Below are 21112 nucleotides of genomic sequence, written 5' to 3' on the forward strand. Positions count from 1 at the left end.
TGGGACTAGAAGGAGGAGGAACTGATTACAAACAAGCACAAAGAAACTTGGGTATGTTCACTATTTTGGTGGTAGTGATGGTTTCATGGGTTTATACCTATGTCAAAATTCATCAAACTGTACATTTACACATTTATTATATTTCATTTATAATTCAATGAAGTTGTGTGTGAGAGGAAAAAATCTAATTGGAGACATCAAGTAAAGTATTTGAATATACATATATGGATATCAGTGGAGAGGTCTGGGTTGAACATATATATTTGGGAGGCAGGCATACAGACTGTACTTCAAGTCACAAGCCTAGATGAGACCACTGAAGGAAAAAGCAGAGAAGGAAAGAAATCCATGCCCTAGGACATTCCAATGTTAAGACTGGCGAGAAAAGAAAGAAAACAACAAAGCAGACAAAGAAAGAGCAGCCCAGTGAGACAGGAAGGAAATCAGGGAGACTGAGAAATGAATGAAGAAGTGTTTCAAGGAGAAATGAGCAATTACCTGTCAAATACTATCTCTGAACTTAACATGACTGAGAAATAAAGTAGCACTGCTAACACAGGCAGAATTTGTTTATGAACAGAATGGCTAGGGTGTGTGGTGTAGTCAGATACTTTTCTGAAAGGCAGTAAAGTGAAAAGAAAGCTCACAAAGGTTTTAAATCAGATTGATTAAACCCATATTCATCCATTTAGTCATTACTTTGGGCAAATAGCCCAACTGTATCAAGCTTCAGATTTCTTACTTGTAAAACGGGAACAGTTCTCTTTTACACAGGGTTTCCCTTAAGGGTTTGCAGTGACTAAAACATCCAGCACAGTGTTTGGTGAATAGTGAGTGCTCAGGGACAGTAACAGCAGCATGATCATCATCATCCCTAGCACAGGCTTTCTCAACCCTGGCTCTACTGACAATGTTATTGTTGTGAGAGGCTCCCCAAGCATGGCAAGATGTTTAGCAGCACCCCGGGCCTTTACCCACAAGATGCCAATTGCAATTCATTACAGTTCCTCAAGATGGGACAACCACACGTGTCTCCAGACGCTGACAAATGTCCTTCAGGTGGCAGGAGGGGCCGAACTGCCCTTAAGAACCACAGTCCTAAGATTTATAACACACTATATATCTACATGCATTGATATTATCAAGTTTTCTTTTTTTTGGTCAGTCTCTTGACCATGCATCCAATCTGGGCCCTTGGCAGTTAAAGTGTGGCGTCCTAATCACTGGACCACCAGGGAATTCCCTCAAGTTTCAAAATTATACAGAACATAACAATCTTCTTTTAATGATTCAAGAAAATTTTCAGATTCTTGTATGGTTACTATAAATGAGTATTACACCAAGATGCAAAAGATGTCTAAGAAAAAGTATAACCTATGATATTCCCAGAAACATGCTTATCTGTAAACAAATCCTGTCACTGATATTTTACCTTATATCCTTCTCATAAAAGTTGTATGCAACCTACTAAAATAAGTAGTTACTTGAGTTCATGATTGATTGGATGCCAAATAAACTTGCTGGATTTTTTTTTTAACATTAGTAAACAATTAATTTTTTCCACTTTTAGTTCAATTTTTTAGATTAATGGTGGCTTCAGAAGAATTGCCTAGGGAAGCGGTCATTATCTCCATTGAAATATTTCCATTATTTCAGGGAAAACAGGTAGAGGATGACATGAAGGGATGAAAAAAACTACATTTGAAAGCTATCATCATGTTATTGCATAATTATTATGTCAAGGGTATTAAAGGGGCAAAGTCTTGATGCAACAAAGGCCTAATAAAATCATAAGGAAATCTAATACTCAAACATAACTAGCATGAACGGAAGGGGCAATGTTTATCACTGATTTGCTTAAAAGACTTCCTGCTGTTCCTTTGGGAGCAGATAAAATCCTGTGCCCTGATTATTCACACATCTCTGAAAGTAAAATTTTGCATGGTACATTGCGGTTTTTCAACACTCAAAGCTGAATCTACCTATGGAGTTGGAAAAAAACTGAGACTACGAAAGTAGCAGGAACTGCTCCCTTTCCATTTTATTTGCAAGGTGATGTGATGATGGGAAGGGAGATAACAAAGAAACTGGGAAAGATATGAGAATCTGGAAGCTAATAAAACCTTTTGAAAACCTCCCTCTTTAGAATCAGCTATGAAAAAGAGCCCTGATTCCCACAGTATGGTAAATGCCCTTTATCCCACAAAATCTCACAAGGGTTGCTGGGCTAATGAGCCTACCTGTTTTTAGCTACCCTGGAACCCTAACAAACCATGGCTATGTGGGGGATGGTACCAAGAACAAATACTTAGCCAAATTCTGCAGATAAAAAAGCAAAGAAAACTGTGCAAAAAGTGGCCCACATGTGTCAAGAGAAAAACTCTCCACATACATAAGAAATGTATGTTGAAAAGGCAAATAGCTTAACTGTCTCCCCCTTAGAACTGTTTCCTTCTAAGAGAGTATTAATACTAACGCAGCAATGCAATGACCTAATTGTGATGCTTTGTAGGGTTATTTTACATTTGCATATTTTCATATTTATTACATGAGAGCACACTTGGGTATATAAGGAATAATCATATAATTTATTTTAAAATGGTTTTTATGAGTGTTGTGAATATAGTAGAGAATATAAACTCAACTACAGGGACAAGACAATAACGTAGATGAATGAAGCAGGCCAGGTGTAAGACTATAAGGAGGATGGAGACTATGTGCTCGTCCAAGGAAAGCAGCGATTCCTCAGCTCCAACTGACTGCTCCCATGGGACAGTGCAGGCCCAGGTGTCATCAGTCTTCAGAGTTTTTAAAAAGAACAGCTCAAAATCTAAAAAGTGATATCAAAGTACCCCATTTTTAATGTTAGCGATGTATTTATTATTTAAAATACTAAGTGGTCAAACAACCTTGCATGTAACACAGACAATGCCCTTGGCCCTCAAGACTGTGACCTCTAGAGAAGGGTTCAAAATAAAAGTCAATGGTATTCGGGGGACTTCCCTGGCGCTCCAGTAGTTAGGAGTCCATGCTTCCACTGCAGGGGGCATGGGTTTGATATCTGGCCAGGGAACTAAGATCCCACAAGCCACACAGTGCAGTAAAAAAAAAAAGATTGACATTTGGGAGAATATTCAAACTTATAAATTAATCTTAAAAGGAAGGGAGGAAAACCATATAAAGATCTGATGGATTCTTCCTATGAAATATTTTTATGTGGATAAATGCAAATAACTAAGCTGTGGGTTTAAGTATTGGTTAATATTTCTCAAAATGCAGGATTGTGTGGCATGTGTTAACAGGTTTCTCATGAAATCAAGCACAGGTACACAAATATGTCTGGATTAAACAAAATTGAATAGGCTCCTTTTTGCAGAATTCTCAATGTTTAGTATACTAATGTAAACTTTGTGACATTGCTTAACTACAGATCCCTTTTAATACAGAGAACTCTAGAACTTCTGTGCTATATTTCAAGGAACAGAAGTTTAATCCGAGAAAAAGTTTAATTTGGTGCAGATATTGAGCACAAGCTAATAACTTAGCAAGAAGTAGATTTAATACTATACATGCAATTTATTCTGTAGCTATACTCTATAAAATACTATAGCTTAGCAGTATATAATTAAGATCTATGCTTTGAACTGAACTAGTAAAATATGAGCCTGTTCCAAGGATCTATGGTTCCTTCTGATTTAATATTAACTAAAAAAGTGTTAGTGAGATGTACTCCACTTCCTTCAAATTACAGTCATAAGACAGCACTTCTAAATTTTAATGGAGAGTACCACAAAAATTTGCTAAGCAATTAAAGTAACATACAAAGCTGTTTTGATGTAGAAGTTAGTCAAGCTAAAACTACAACACTAATTATATCTAAAGATTGTAAAACAAAACTAGACTCATGAAATACTATATTTTTAAAAGTAGGCAAAAGTATGAAACACGTAAACAATTTCTTTTCACCCAGTATAATTATTTTAAAAATTCCAGAGCTAAGTCTATGTTTTTACATCCTATAGCTTATGTACTATTTGGTATACTTATTATAACTTGTAAAAGTAAACATCCCTTTGTTGCTGTTTAATTACTAAGTCATGTCTGACTCTGTTGCGACCCTATGGACTGTAGCCCGCCAGGCTCCTCTGTCCATGGGATTCCCCAGGCAAGAACACTAGAGTGGGTTGCCATTTCCTGCTAAAGGGGATGTTCCCCACCCAGGGATTGGACCCCAGTCTCCTGCATTGACAGGCAGATTCTTTGCCACCAGGGAATCCCAAATGAAAAATTAAGAACAAAATGACCCTTTGAAATTATAGTGAAAATAAACCTAAGACAGGCATATCAAATTAAAGATTGCTTTTTAAAAAGTCCATATAAACCTCTGGAAACATTTCACACTTATTTAAGTGGCTTTTAACTAAATATGTATATATACATTTACTCTTCAAATGTATTTACAGTTGTGTTTTTTTCCAGTTATATAAACAATATTAAAAAACATTCTGGACCTTCTTGTTGAAACGCCACATCAAGTTCATAATCTGTCTTAATGGAGGACAAAAGAGATATTCTAATAGAGGTAGTTCTAACTCAGAGTGAGGGAATACCAAGTAATCTTTTACACTGTGGTCAATTAGGTAAACAAGCAGACCTATAGTTTTAAACATCTGTCTACTAGTTGCATAAACTAGTTGTATAAATTACAAGATTTAATAAAGAATCTAGTCAGAAAAAATGGCCACAATTTATTAAATCAGGAAACTATGGAATACAAAAAAGGTATAAAAAATTTGTTATTCTACTTAATAGAGAATATCATGTAAGTCATATATCTCTGGGGTTTCTCTTTAGTAAAGAGAAAAATATCACCTACCTCACAGTTTGCTAACAGGATCAAATAAGATAATGGACATAGAAGCACTGTAAAATTTAAACTCTATAAATATGACAAAACAATAATAGTACTACTCAACAAGGACACAGCATTTTCGCAAGAGTCAAGGTATATTAATTAATTAGGCAGTCAGTATTATCTGCTTTGAAACAAGGGGTTCAAATTTCACAAAAGCTAATGTTATATAGCTTAATAAGTTAGTTTCTTTGTTAGTTTTTTGTTAGGTATAAGAAATTTTGTCATGTACCATTTTAAACCTACTTTAGAGAAGGATTTTTTTCTTCTTTCATTTTAAAAAGTTAAGGATCTCAGGAAAAATGGCAAAACAAAATAAAATGTGGTTGCTTTAAATTAACTATGAGGAAAAGAAGAATCAATGTTAAAAAGTAAATGGAAATTGAAACGGACCACCAGAAAAAAGGCAATACTGGTGAGTTTTATAAATTAATATTAAAAAATGTCAGTAACCAGACATTATTGTGCATGCATAATTTTAAAGGGACAATATCAACATATAAGTATTCTCTGAACTGAAATACCTTCCAGTTCTTCTTGAATATAGGTAAAGTTTGTATGTATACACACATATATATGTATACATATTCAAATATTATTTTTATTTTTAAATAAACTGCCTCAAAAATTTCCCCCTTGGAAATACATAAGAAGTAATTAAAATAGATTGTCCTACCAGAGAAAAAACTTTAATTTCATTAAAATATGTACTACAATATTTTGTGTCCTGGACAACAAATAATTTGCAGTCATAGAAATAGTAAATAATAAGATTATAAAATATTCCTCTTTAGTAATTCTTATATACTGAAATAAATCTCAAGATTTTTTTTTACCAGCCAGAAGAAACTCACTTGACAGTGTCCTTTTATATTATCAGAAATTATGCCTAAAAGCATCATGCATATTAAATGCAATCTTTTACCTTCAACATCATCTGAAAAGGTGGACAAAATAAATAAATGAAAAGTGGATGATAAAGAAAACTTTATGTAGTAATATTCACAATAAAATAAATAAAAGCTTAAAAACGTCATATAAGCAATATAATTTTTTAAAGGAAGAGCTTCATACTCATTTTACTCAAATATCTTAGATATTCTAATAGATATGCCATGTACTATATATGTAGTTATGAGACATATTTACCAATAAATTGAGGGTTTATTAAAATAACTCCAATGAAGTTGAATTCATTCTAAAATGAAGTTCATTATATCACCTAAGAAATATCTTTTGATGAAGCAGTAAAGACAAAGTATCAATAACAGAACTGAAGACCCTATTTCTCAATATCTATTTTTCTAAAAATTCACTCAGGCTATTAGCCTAAGTTCATATTTTAATCTTTCCTAGAAAAAAATGACTCCACTATTGTAGTTTCTAGAATTGTTTACCCTGTTTCATCCAAAGAATCACTTTTTGGATGGTAAATTAAAAATACGGAGCCCAAATACATTAACAGAAGCAAAAAAATGGACCTAAACGTTACTAGATTATGAATTTATAACAAAGGAAAATCACCTAATTGATGGTAAACATTTTTTTTAAAAACACAAAAATTATCAAGAAGAAAATAGCTAAATTTTCAATCTGAAACAACTAAGAAAAAATTTAATGTTTTCTAACAAGTGTAACTGCATCTAATTTTCTCATCTGAGAAATGACTAGTAGAAATAAGTATCTTTTTCTTCAAAATGGTTGTACTGCATTTAAGTATTGTTATGTAACTGACAGCCTCTTTTTCAGTGGGAACCAAATTATGTTTACTAAAGATTTTTTTTACCCCTGAGAAATTAATAAAGTTGTGAGGTAGATATCACAGAGAAATAAAAATTTAAGAGAAAGGATATTCAACTCTAAGAAATTGTGATTATGCAACACAACCCAGTTTCAAATGTTATTAATTACTGGTATTTTGTGAAATTAATATCTATATATATTTCTGCTCCACTTTTACTTTAATAAAATATGTGTAAACAATATTAGCTACATTTCTTTATGACTTACCTACTCAGATTTTGCAGGATCCTATAATTTCAGTGTAAATTAACTTATAATATGCATGAATATCATCCTTTAGATTGCTAGAACAATGAAAAACCCACTATGCCCTACTGCAACAGTCAATGTGAAATAAGGAAAGCATTCTTCAATAGCATTGTAAAATGTTACTCAGTGTCTGTTTTTACAATACATGGAATAAAATGTACGGACTTCCAGCCAAGTATTTCCCATGCTGGGATTTCCGTGGTGGCCAAGAGGTTAGGATTCCAGGCTTTCATTGCCATGGACTGGGTTCAATCCCCGGTTGGGGAACTGAGATACTGCAAACTGCATGGTGTGACCAAAAAGTAACCACACAAAAACAAAAAAACCTTCTAAATATAAAAAAGTTAACATAAGACCTGTGTTAGAAATTTAAGTATATATCAGGAACAATTCCTCTAACTTCATACTGCTTACCATATAACATATAAATAAAAGTTTGATTTTTAATCAATATCCAAAAATGATTATTTAATTGAGAGATTACTAACATTCATTCTGCTTAACTAAAATCAATGAAGAGAGAATAATATATTTTAAAAAGGAGAATCTTTTTCCACCTCCAAATCACATACAAAGCAGTCATCGTAAAGATATTTTCTAATGTTTTCCCTTTATTGATTAGAACAAAAAAAGAAGAAAAAAAAAACCTTAAAAATAAATTTATAAAATAAAATCAACCCTAAAATAGCAAAAATGGCACAATCCAGTTAATTTTATGTACACAAAAAAACAGTAAAAGAAACTTACCTACTTCTTCCTCTTCATCATTAGATATTATATTATACAGTGTGTCCAAAGCATAACCTATTATTTCAGAATCCGAACTGGAAGAAAGAAATTATTACACTTATACACTGCCAGTTAAGAGTATAAGCTGTTATGACCATTTTAGACTTTTATTTAACAAGATTGTATAAAACATTAATCTCACTTCTGAAGACCTAACCTAAGAAAATATCAGAGTGCAAACTGTAAAGACATATAAAGGTCTATTTTTTTTAATAATACTGAAAAATCAGACGCAACCTAAATGTCCAATAATATTTTTAAAAAGTGTGGTATATCCATATATAGCAGCAATTAAAAAATGTAGTTTTAAATAATGTTTAATGACATGGTAATTAAAACACCCCTGATTTAATGCCAGTAGGAAAAAAATGGAATACAACAATTGATGTGAAGATTGATCCCATCTATGAAAAACCATATATATATTCACATATGTATGTATATATTTTAAGGAAACCTTATAAATCAATTTGGAAAAGAAATCCAACTTTAAAACAAGCAAAATCAGCACAAGCCAGGTAATTTTTAAAGTCTGTGTGTATGTTTACATATGTTTTGTAACATAAATATGTTTATATAACATATGTATTATATAAACATAAGTGTTCTCTCTAGTTGGACCTCTGGAATTTATTTCCTTGATCTGTATTTTATTTTCTTAAAAAAAAAAAAAAAAAAACTTATAGTAAACATTTAAGATTTATAACATCAGGAAGTATAAAATTTTTTCCTTTTACTCATTTGTTTCAGGAAGTATAAAATTTTTTTTATCTTTTTTTCTTTTGTTTCAGGAAGTATAATTTTTTTTTTGTCTTGTGGCATGTGGGATCTTAGTTCCTTGACCAGGGATTGAAACCATGCTCCCTGCATTGAAGTGCAGAGTCTTTTAACCACTGGACTGCCAGGGAAGTCCAAGGAAGAATATCTTTGTTGTTGATAAACAGATAAAATGTGAAAGCATGATGGAAGATGAAAAGTGATTCAGATGAAAGATTCAGAGTGAAAAGCAAGAATGAGACACAGGTCAGAAAGATTCAATAAATATAAAGAAGTGATGAGGAGTGAAAGCAAAAATGAGGGACAGAGTCACAACCAGAGGATGTAAATATCAAATAAAATAGATCTTTAAAATTATTATTACCTGTTTTTGAGAAACTTAAGAGGGACATCTCTTAAGAGACCTTTGAGAAAGCAGGAATAGAAGGAAACGTCCTCAAAATGAAAATCTGACAACTAACATCATATGTAATGGTGAAAAACTAAATGCTTCACCCCTAAGATCAGTAACAAGATAATGATGTCTCCTCTAGCCACTTCTACCCAACACTGAATTAGAGGTTCTAGCTAGAGCATTTGGCAAGAAAAGGAAATAAAAAAAATACAGATTAGAAAGGAAGAACTACAACTATCCCATTCACTGATGACATGACCTCGTACATAGAAAATTCTAAGGAAACCACTAAAAATCTTTTAGAACTAGAAAATAAATTCAGCAAGGTTGAAGGACACATGCTTAACATTAAAAAAATGAACTGTATTTCTCTATACTAGCAATGAACAATCAGACAATAAAAAATTTAAAATTCCATTTAAATAACATAGAAAAGTTTTAAATACTTTGAAATAAATTTTACTAAAGTCCTATACTTGTACACTGAAAACTACAAAACATTGTTGAAAGAAATTATCTAGAACACAAATAAATGAAAAGATATTCTGTGTTCATGAACAGGAAGATGTAATGTTGTAAACATGGTAATATACCCCAACTTGACTTACAGATTCATACAGTCCCTATAAAAATCCCAGCTACCAGCTGATGTTAAACCTGTACGGGAATGCTGGGAATGCAACGTATCCAGAAGAGCCAAAATAATCTTACAAAAGAAGAGCGAAGTTGAAGGACTCACATTTTCTGATTTTGAAACTTCCTATAAAATTATAGTAATCAAGACAATACTGGCATAAGGACAGACACAGATTAATAAAATAAATAAAGTCTAACATTTATTTCAGTTGATTTTTGGCAAGGGTGCAAAGACCATTCAATGAGGAAAGAAGTATCTTCAACAAATGGTGTGATGGACAATTAAACACCCACATGCAAAAAGTTGGATTCCAATTTCACACCTTATATAAAAATCAACTCAAAATGGGATACAGGATTTAAATCTAAGAGTTAAAACTATAAAACTCTTAGATGAAAGCACAGGTACAAATATTCAAAACCCTGGATTAGGCAATGGTTTCTTAAATATGATACTAAAAGCATAAGCAAGAAAAGATAAAACAGATAAACTGGATTTTGTCAGAAGTAAAAACATTTGTCCTTCAAAGGACACTATTAAGAAAGTGAAAAGAAAACCCAAGAAATGGGAAAAAATATTTGCAAATCACATGTCTATTAAGGGTTTTGTATCCAGAATAATATACAACTGAACAATAAAAAGAGAACTTGAAAAAAAAAGGCAAGTAAACAAATTAAAATTAGGCAAAAGGCTCAGTCATTTCTCTAATAAAGACACACAAATGGTAAATAAGCACATGGAAAGACACTCAACAATAATTAAGAATATGCAAAGCATAAGTCATTAGGTATGTGCAAAGGAAAACTACAAGATACACTCACTAGGATGGCCATTTTTAAAAAAGGGCAATAAAAAGTGTTGGTGAATAGAAACTGGACCTTTACACCTGCAGATTAAGATGTAACACGGCGCAGCCCCCCCATCTAAGAGTTTGGCAGTTTCTCAGTAAGTTAAACTACATGACCCAACAATTGCATTCTTGTGTATAAAACATATGTTCACACAAAAACAAGTACACAAATGTTCATAATAGCACTATTCACAACAGTCAAAAAATGGAAATACCCCCAAATGTCTGTCAACAGATGAATGGATAAACAAATAGGCTATATCCGTGTGTGTGAGTTAGTCGCTCAGTTGTGTCCTAATCTTTGTGACAGCTCCATGTCCATGAATTTCCCAGGTAAGAATACTAGAGTGGGTGGCTATTTCCTTCTCCAGGGGATCTTTCCTGGAATATTATTCAGCTGTCAAAAGGGGTGAAATATACTAATACATGTTACAACATGGATGGACTTTGAAATATTATGCTAAGTGAAAGAAGCCAGACACAAAAGTCCCACATTTTATGATTCCATTTATATGAAATGTTCAAAACAGTCAAATTTATACAGACAAAAAGTAAATTAGCAGCTGCTAGGCACTTGGAATGGGGATGGTAAGCATTAGGCAATGACAACTAATGGATATTGGACTGTTTTTGAAGTGATGAAAATGTTTTGGAATTAGATAGTGGTGATAGTTATACAACTTTGTGAATATACTAAAACCACTGAAATGTACACCTAAAAAAAAAAAAAAACTATTGAGGTGACATGGTTTGGAAACATTAGTTTCCATCAGACAACTTTCAGGCCCTGAATGTGAGACTTGGGAGAATAAACAGTCGCTCCTCAAGTTTTAAGAGAAATGGAACCATGGACAGATGGAGTTTCAAGGCATGCCAAGAAAGGGAACACAGCTCTCCGTGATGCAGCCAATGATGAGGGGGATAAGGATGAAGGGATTCAGTTTAAGGATTCTTAGAGTATTAGATAGGCCAAGAACATAAGCATAAAAGAGTAATGAAGATGAGAAGTGGAAAGAGATGGCTGCAGAATATACACCTTTGCAATCAATGAAGTTAAGAAAATACTAATAGCATGTTTTGAGAACAGAAGATAACAGATAAATATAGAAGACAAATGGAGATGGAATTGACACAAGAAAAGGAATAAAACACAAGAAGGTTCACAGACGTTTGGCTTTGCTGTCTAAGAGGCATAATAAAATACCCATCAGCCTCTAACATGACCAATTATTAGTTCACATTCACAAGGCTACGTGGTACACCTTATTTCTATTTGGTACACCTTATGATGCCTGGCAGAGAGTAAATGTGCAATACCTGTTTTTTTAAATGTATTTCTTAACCTTTATATCAAGACTATTATTTTCTACTGTGCCCTAAAAATGACAATAAGGGCCACTTTATATAAGGGGTAGCATTCTGTTTTCTGTATCAAGATAGTAATTGTTTCATAACCAATTTTGTAAAACTCAATGAGAAATGCATGCATAAAGATACATGAAAAAAATTACATGTATGTTTAATAATCACACTAATTTTTTTGATCTAACATTTGTTTTCTCATAACTTAGAGTACTGTTTAAAGCAGACAGCAAACTTGGGTTACTTTATTAGTTTTCTATTGATGCTGTAGCAAATTACTACAAATTCAGTGGTTTATACAACACAAATATATTATCTTACTGTTCCGGAAGTCAGAGAGCTGAATGGGTCTCAGTGGACTAAAGTCAGGGTATCATCAGGGCTGCCTTCTTTTCTGATGCCTTTCAGGGAGAATCCATTTCCTTGCCTTTTCCAGGTCTAGAGGTCCCCTTTCACTTCTAAAACCAGCAAAGATAGATGGAGGTCTTTTCATTTTACCTCACTCTGACCTCTTCTTTTGCATTCCTCTTCAACTTTTGAGAAGCCTTAGGATTACCCTGGGCCCACCTGGATAATCCAACATAATCTCTCTATCTAAAAATCCATAACTTAATCGTATCTCCAAAGTCCCTTCTGCCATCTAAGGTAACATTTATAGGTTGTGCTGAGAGAATATAAACATCTTTGGGGGACCATTATTCTGCCTACTGCAGTTGCCCAGCTGGTGTTAAAATAACAGTCCTGCAGCTGCCCACTCCAGTGTTAATAATAACAGATAGTTCTGGAATAACATCCGATGGATTTAATCAAACACATTAGAATTAATAGGCTTTGGGGGGGCTTTCCTAGTGGTCCAATGGTTAAGACTCTGCAATCCCAATGCAGGTGGCCCAGGTCTGATCCCTGGTCAGGGAAGTAGATTCTAAATGCAACTAAGAGTCTGCATGCTGCCAACAAAGGGCAAAGATCCCATGGGCTGTTAAGATACAGCACAGCCAAATGAATAAATAACAAAAACAAGAATTAGTTGGCTTTGAAAGGTGGCCAATGTGAGTTACACTGAGGAGGACAGCAAAGATTCTATTCGGTATGAACAAGCAGCTGGGCATTGCTGAAATACAATTTTAAAAGAGGTTATGAGTTTTGACAGACGGGCAGCATCTAAGTCTTTAAAAAGCTTACATGTGGGACTTCTTTGGTGGTTCAGTTGTTAAGAATTTGTCATCTGACGCAGGGTACATGGGCTCAATCCCTGGTGGGGGAAATAAGCTCCCCCACATGCTTAGAACCATGTGCTCCATCTACTGAGCCCACAAGCTCTGGAGCCTGCGTGCTGCAACTATGACCTGATGCAGACAAATAAATGAAGAAATATATATATATTTTTAAATGCTTATATGCTTTGCTTTGTTTGAGGAACTTGGACTTCACACTGCACTGAGTTGGTTAAATGCATTAAACAGGTGAGTAATAGAAGATTTATATTTCAGACAGATAATTCTCGAAATGAATGGAAAGACAAAGAAGTCAGGGGCAAAGAATAGAGTCTGGAGGCGGTGGCCGGTTTTACATTATGTTAAAAAAAAAAACCAAACCTCTCTGTTACAGCTCACTTCAAAAGGTGGACCCTAAGTCTCCTCTTCTTAAGTACAGGCTATACTTATTAACTTGCTTCTAGTAAAGTAGAATGTAATGGGATTGACGATAGGTGACTTCTGAGACAAAGTCCTAAAAGGCATTGTGGCTTTCTCTCTGTTCTCCCTCTAAGATCATTTGCTCTGGGAGAAGCCAGTTTTTCATATCATGAGGATGCTCAAGTAATCCTTTAGAGAGAGCAACAAGGTGAGATATTGAGGCCTCTTGCCTCAGGTGAGTGCGCCACTTTGGCATCAGATACTCCAGCCCCAATCAAGCCTTCAGATGACTCCAGTCCTGGCTGACATCTTGTGCACAACCTCCTAAGAGACCTTGAGCCAGAACCACCTAGCTAAGCCACTTCTGAATTCCTGATCCACAGGAACTGTGACATAACAAATACTTGTTATTTTGAGCCAGGAAGCTTTGAGGTAATGTATTACACAGCAGTAGATAACTAATACAGTGGCTGTGAAAATGACTTAAGTGAGTGACACTGAGAGTCAAAACTAGGACTGACAACTGAAATCAAGAGAATTCATGGATTCCAGGTTTTTTTTTTTTGGTCTGGATGGGCATAATGGGTTAAGGAGAGGGATGAGTTCAGCACAAAACCTCCAGTTTCTTATTTTAATGGAAAGGTGCTAACTAGGATGAACCTGGGTTAAAGGCAGCTGAAGTAGATCAGGTGGGTGATGGGATGTGGACGAGTATTAGTAGGACAACCAGAGACATATTAACTTTTGAACATTTTGAATTTAAGGTACCTGTGAAGAAATCTTGATATGGTGGAAATGTAAACCAAGCCGCTAAAGCTTGTAAGATATATTTAACTAGAGATAAGATCTAAAGTTATTCCTGCACAGTTGTTAATTAAAACCAAGGATGCAGATGCTCTCTTCAAGACAACCTGAAAGAGCAAAAACTACGCTGAATGACTTTTCTCTTAAGACTTCACTCTATTAGTATGAGTTTACTTACCTCCCCTCAGAAAGACAGAATCTAGATAACTGATATAACATATAATATGTATATTATAGAATAGCACACTATAGTATATCTAAGTGAAAATCAATACATTAATTTGTTCAATTCAAATTCCAAACATTAAACCTTTCACTGACAGTTACTTCATTCCTTTTTTATACAGTGGTAAGCTCTCAACCCCTGAAGGTTTAGATTATATCTGTCCTAAGTGCTTAGCACAATGGTTTGGCTCTAGTGTCCAGTAACTCTTTATTGAAATGACAACTGAAAGTAAGAACTTAGTAGCCTTAATCATTTCTGGAAAAGTGACTCTAAAACAAATTAATTAAAATTTTAAGAAAAATTAGGGAGAAAAATCATTAAACAGAGACATACCGATCTGTTTGTAAAACATGGATAAGATGTTCCATTGCTTGAATACCCACTTCCAAGCGATATTTCTGCACAAAAGAAAAATGTTATTTAAGAAAGGAATATCCAACATAACAACCTTAATAACTGATAAAGTGTTACAGACCTTAGATAATGATTTCAGAGCTCGCACAGCATTTCTTCGATCATCCAGTAAAGTAGATGAAGCTACTCTGTCACAAAGCTTTTGAATCTGTCATGGAAAAATGAAATAACATAAATAGAATAAAAAGAAAGAAAAAAAGATACATAAAGTTTCTTCCAAAATTTATACCATTTGAGGGGGAAAAAAAAGGATGTCACTATTTAGATAGTATTATAATCTTGTTACAGATATCAAATAGATTTTTCACAGAGACTTGAAAAATGGAAGTGGCAGAAGAGAAGTCAAATAAGGTTAAGTTATATAAACTGAAAAAAGAAATTAGTAGACTCAGAGCTTTGCAAACGTAACTATTACAGCTCTTTCAACTAAGAAGGATCCATTAGGGCTATGGTATATGATGTGTTAATAAAGTTAATAAACAAAAATTTTTAAAGTAATGATTGTTTACATCATAACTTCACCCTAATGTTTCCACTACATATCTGAATGAGGAAAGTCAGAAACTGTTTATCAAAAATTTAGTTTTAAGTGTGCCTCAAAAACCTAGAAGGGTGAAATGTTCTAAGGTTCTAATAAATTTTCAGGAATTAAAATCTAAACTGAATTTTAAAATAAACCTTGGAGCATTATTTATAATAGAAAAAAAATAGAAACAACTGTCCATCAAGAGAAGAAAAACTAAATAAATTATGGTATATTTGCCAGTCAAATACTATGAAAACTACTCAAAAGATGTTAACTGTACTGACATAAAAATACTATGATTTAATAAATAGTGAAAAAAAAAGAGCAAGTTGTAAAATTATGTAAGTTTTAAGCTCACTGTAATAAAAGAATCAAACTGTGTGTGTATGTAAAACTGCACTTAAAGAAGAATTTGGAAACTTAAAGCAACTATAAAACCTCTAGAAGAAAGCACTGGAGAAAATGCTTGTGGCCTTAAATTAGGCAAGAGTTTCTCAGACACATATATTAAAGTATAATTCATAAAAGAAGAACATAATAATTTGGACTTCATCACTCCTGTTTTTCAAAAGACACTGTTAAGAGAATGAAAAGATAAGCCATAGAAAGGATGAAAGAACATGGAAAACAAGTGATAAAGAACAGTTTTTAAAACCATTACACTCAGGTCCTTCATAGCTCCAACAGTTGTTTTCTATCTTATTATGCTATTATTCATTCTTTAATAACACTTTTTACTCGGATTCTAAAAATGATTTTGGCGTGTCACAAATTTTGCCTTCGATGTACCAAAATTAATGGTGTTTAAATACATATAGTGTTTTCCAAATTATGTTCTGTAGACTTCTAGTGTCCCAGAAGATATTAACAGACTTCCTATGATCACAACCAATGGGAAACATAAGTTATATACAAAGTTAGGTTTCTCCAATGCAGAATTTCTAAGTCTTTACTATATTGATTTGCATTTCTTCACACTACAGATGCAGTATGTTAACCAAGCCTAGCTTGACTTCTTGATTTTATTCATTCTCAGTTCAGCTCAGTCACTCAGTAGTGTCTGACTCTTTGCAACCCCATGAACCTCAGCACACCAGGCCTCCCTGTCCATCACCAACTCCCGGAGTCCACCCAAACCCATGTCCATCGAGTCGGTGATGCCATCCAACCATCTCATCCTCTGTCGTCCCCTGCTCCTCCTGCCCTCAACCTTTCCCAGCATCAGGGTCTTTTCCAATGAGTCAGCTCTTCACCTCAGGTGGCCAAAGTATTGGAGTTTCAGCTTCAGCACCAGTCCTTCCAATGAACACCCAGGACTGATCTCCTTGCAGTCCAAGGAACTCTCAAGAGTCTTCTCCAACACCACAGTTGAAAAGCATCAATTCTTCAGGGCTCAGCTTTCTTTATAGTCCAACTCTCACATCCATACATGACCACTGGAAAAACCATAGCCTTGATTAGACAGACCTTTGTGGACAAAGTAATGTCTCTGCTTTTCAATATGCTGTCTAGGTTGGCCATAACTTTCCTTCCAAGGAGTAAGCGTCTTTTAATTTCAGGGCTGCAATCACCATCTGCAGTGATTTTGGAGTCCCAAAAAATAAAGTCAGCCGTTGTTTCCCCATCTATTTGCCATGAAGTGATGGGATCAGATGCCGTGATCTTAGTTTTCTGAATGTTGAGCTTTAAGCCACCTTCTTCACTCTCCTCTTTCACTTTCATCAAGAGGCTCTTTAGTTCTTCTTCACTTTCTGCCATAAGGGTGGTGTCATCTGCATATCTGAGGTTATTGATATTTCTCCTGGCAATCTTGATTCCAGCTTGTGCTTCCTCCAGCCCAGCATTTCTCATGAGGTACTCTGCATATAAGTTAAATAAGCAAGGGGACAATATACAGCCTTGATGTACTCCTTTTCCTATTTGGAACCAGTCTCTTGTTCCATGTCCAGTTCTAACTGTTGCTTCCTGACCTGCATACAGGTTTCTCAAGAGGCAGGTCAGGTGGTCTGGTATTCCCATCTCTTTCAGAATTTTCCAATTTATTGTGATCCACATAGTCAAAGGCTTTAGTGTAGTCAATGAATCAGAAATAGATGTTTTTCTGGAACTCTATTGCTTTTTTGATGATCCAGAGGATGTTGGCAAATTGATCTCTGGTTCCTCTGCCTTTTCTAAAACCAGCTTGAACATGTGGAAGTTCACGGTTCACGTATTGCTGAAGCCTGGCTTGGAGAATTTTGAGCATTACTTTACTAGCATGTGAGATTGAGTGCAACTGTGTGGTAGTTTGAGCATTCTGTGGCATTGCCTTTCTTTGGGATTGGAATGAAAACTGACCTTTTCCAGTCCTGTGGCCACTGCTGAGCTTTCTAAATTTGCTGATGTATTGAGTGCAACACTTTCACAGCATCATCTTTTAGGATTTGAAATAGATCAACTGGAATCCCATCACCTCCATCAGCTTTGTTTGTAGTGATGCTCCCTAAGGCCCACTTGACTTCACATTCCAGGATGTCTGGCTCTATGTGAGTGATCACACCATTGTGATTATCTGGGTTGTGAAGATCTTTTTTGTACAGTTCTTCTGTGTATTCTTGACAGCTCTTCTTAGTATCTTCTGCTTTTGTTAGGTCCCTCCCATTTCTGCCCTTTATTGAGCCCATCTTTGCATGAAATGTTCCCTTGGTATCTCTAATTTTCTTGAAGAGATCTCGATAGTCTTTCCCATTCTTTCCCACTGTTTTCCTCTTCACGTTTAGAAATTATTCCTACCTTAAATTGTACTTACTTCTTATTAATTATATTGACTTTCAAAAATGGAATAATAGCTTTTCGGCCGGAACTGCCATCTTCCAGTAATTCGCCAAAATGACCAACACAAAGGGAAAGAGGAGGGACACCCGCTACATATTCTCTAGGCCTTTTAGAAAACATGGAGTTGTTCCTTTGGCCACATACATGCGAATCTACAAGATGGGTGATATTGTAGATTCAAGGGAATAGGTACTGTTCAAAAAGGAATGCCCCACAAATGTTACCATGGCAAAACTGGGAGAGTCTACAATGTTACCCAGCATGCTGTTGGCATCATTGTAACAAACAAGGGCAAGATTCTTGCCAAGACAATTGATGTGCATGTCGAGCATATTAAGCACTCTAAGAGCCGAGAAAGCTTCCTAAAACATGTGAAAGAAAATGATCAGTAAAAGAAGGAAGCCAAAGAGAAAGGGACTTGCGTTCAGCTGAAGCGCCAGCCTGGTCCACCCAGAGAAGCACACTTTGTGAGGACCAATAGAAAGGAACCTGAACTGTTGGAACCCATTCCCTATGAATTCATGGCCTGAAGGGTGTAAAAATAAAGACCTGGACTGTAAAAAAAGAAAAAAAAAAGGAATAATAAAACGTTCTCTTTATCAAATAATTGGTTGATAGTTTTTCTCATTTTTTTTTTTACCTTGAGAAAAACTAAACAATTATCTTCTGAAAACACGAATCTCACTATTCTCAGCTTAAAGAATATCTAAAGCTAAAAAGAGTTTTCCTGAGTATGATTGTAAGATTAAACTGTTAGCTAAAGATAGATTTCTTTTCTAATGAGTTCAAATTATACATTTTCAATTAACTTTGATTAATAAATAAAATCACTAGTTTTTTCAGAAAGTTGTAAAATGTAACTTAAAAACTAATCACTATTTTAAAGTGTACTATGTATATATAAAAATTCCTGAGTTTGGGTAAATATGTCTCAAGACTATTTGCAGGATGACAAACATGCTGGGCGTTCCCTGATAGCCTAGTGGTTGGGATTCCAGGCTTTCACTGCTGTAGACCAGGTTCAATTCTTGGTTGGAGAACTGAGATTTTGCAAGCCACCTGACGCAGCCAAACAAAAGGAGAAGAAAAAAGACTATAAACATGCTTTTTATCTACTAAACTTGGGTTTTAGTGGCAAGCACACATTCTTCTCAACTGGTGATTTTAATCCGAACTTTCTCTCTAGTGCCTTAAGACAAACTCAAATCACCACACTGCAAAATCAATAAGTCAAAAATGAGTATAAGAGCAACTTATTTATCCACCATAATTAAGCTATTTGAGATACTTTCTGTCAGCCACTAAAATGGCCTTTTCATTTTATTGATTTCTGATAGCAATCTAAAACTGATTACAACAATCTCTGGCTTCTTAAAGAACATAATTATAAGCTTTCTTGGCATTTAAACCTAAGTCTTCTCCAATATCAGATACAGGGATGTTTTAGGTGGTAAATGAAGAAATAAATATAAAAATCTTTGCACAGTACCTAGTACTATAAATGCTCAAAAAATGTTAACAAACTTAATTATTGTTAAACTTCTATGATTCCTTTGTATTATTTTTCTATCCAATTAGGCTTTTGACCATCATGGACATCACGTATGTTTCTAACAGATCATTCCAATTTTGCAGATTTTCAGTGAGAAATCTGATAATTAAGCTAGATAGTAATATGTCTATAACTCCAAATTACTCAGGCTTCAACTCAAGACTGAGTACATGGACTTTACAACTTCTACTTTTGCTGTGAGAAAGCCTTATTACCTCATGATAATATTTCACAGAGTTGAAGTTTCTGAGTAAGTGATCTCTCCAAGATGAAGTGCTGTACTCCTACTTTTTACAGACAATGGAAACCAAATGAAAGGAAATTATTATATATGTTTCAAACCTTACAAACACTTAGCCATGTTTTAGGTCAAACAAAGGTCTGTATTTTTAAGGTGACATTTCAGTTCAGTTCAGTTCAGTCGCTCAGTCGTGTCCAACTCTGAGACCACATGAACCGCAGCACGCCAGGCCTCCCTGTCCATCACCAACTCCCGGAGTCTGCCCAAACCCATGTTCACTGAGTAGGTGATGCCATCCAACCACTTCATCCTCTGTCGTCCCCTTCTCTTCCTGCCCTCAACCTTTCCCAGCATCAGGGTCTTTTCCAATGAGTCAGCTCTTCACCTCAGGTGGCCAAAGTATTGGAGTTTCAGCTTCACCACCAGTCCTTCCAGTGAACACCCAGGACTGATCTCCTTTAGGATGGACTGGCTGGATCTCCTTGTAGTCCAAGGACCTCTCAAGAGTCTTCTCCAACACCACAGTTGAAAAGCATCAATTCTTCAGGGCTCAGCTTTCTTTATAGTCCAACTCTCACATCCATACATGACCACTGGAAAAACCACAGCCTTGATTAGACAGACCTTTGTGGACAAAGTAATGTCTCTGCTTTTCAATATGCTGTCTAGGTTGGCCATAACTTTCCTTCCAAGGAGTAAGCGTCTTTTAATTTCAGGGCTGCAATCACCATCTGCAGTGATTTTGGAGCCCCCCAAAATAAAGTCAGCCACTGTCTCCACTGTCTCCCCATCTATTTGCCATGAAGTGATGAGACCAGGTGCCATGATCTTAGTTTTCTGAATGTTGAGCTTTAAGCCACCTTTTTCACTGTCTTCTTTCACTTTCATCAAGAGGCTCTTTAGTTCTTCTTCACTTTCTGCCATAAGTGTGGTGTCATCTGCATATCTGAGGTTATTGATATTTCTCCTGGCAATCTTGATTCCAGCTTGTGCTTCCTCCAGCGCAGCATTTCTCATGATGTACTCTGCATATAAGTTAAATAAGCAGGGTGACAATATACAGCCTTGACGTACTCCTTTTCCTATTTGAAACCAGTCTGTTGTTCCATGTCCAGTTCTAACTGTTGC

At 35.0% G+C, this 21112-nt stretch overlaps 1 protein-coding gene and 1 pseudogene across 2 annotated transcripts in view; one reads left to right on the forward strand and one right to left on the reverse strand.

The window, feature by feature from the left end:
• The window catches only part of USO1 (USO1 vesicle transport factor), a 76017-nt gene that overhangs the window by 43017 nt on the left and 11888 nt on the right, over positions 1 to 21112 (reverse strand). For both annotated transcript variants that reach the window (XM_061145773.1, XM_061145772.1), the window contains exons 2-4: positions 14913 to 14999; positions 14771 to 14835; positions 7712 to 7788 (exon numbers count right to left, since the gene is read on the reverse strand). In XM_061145773.1, the coding sequence (XP_061001756.1) occupies positions 7712 to 7788; positions 14771 to 14835; positions 14913 to 14999 (229 nt within the window). The remainder of the gene's footprint in view (positions 1 to 7711; positions 7789 to 14770; positions 14836 to 14912; positions 15000 to 21112) is intronic.
• Positions 17308 to 18779, forward strand: LOC133058509 (large ribosomal subunit protein eL21-like; annotated as a pseudogene).

This window comes from Dama dama, chromosome 6 (assembly GCF_033118175.1).
Source record: "Dama dama isolate Ldn47 chromosome 6, ASM3311817v1, whole genome shotgun sequence".
NCBI lineage: Eukaryota > Metazoa > Chordata > Mammalia > Artiodactyla > Cervidae > Dama > Dama dama.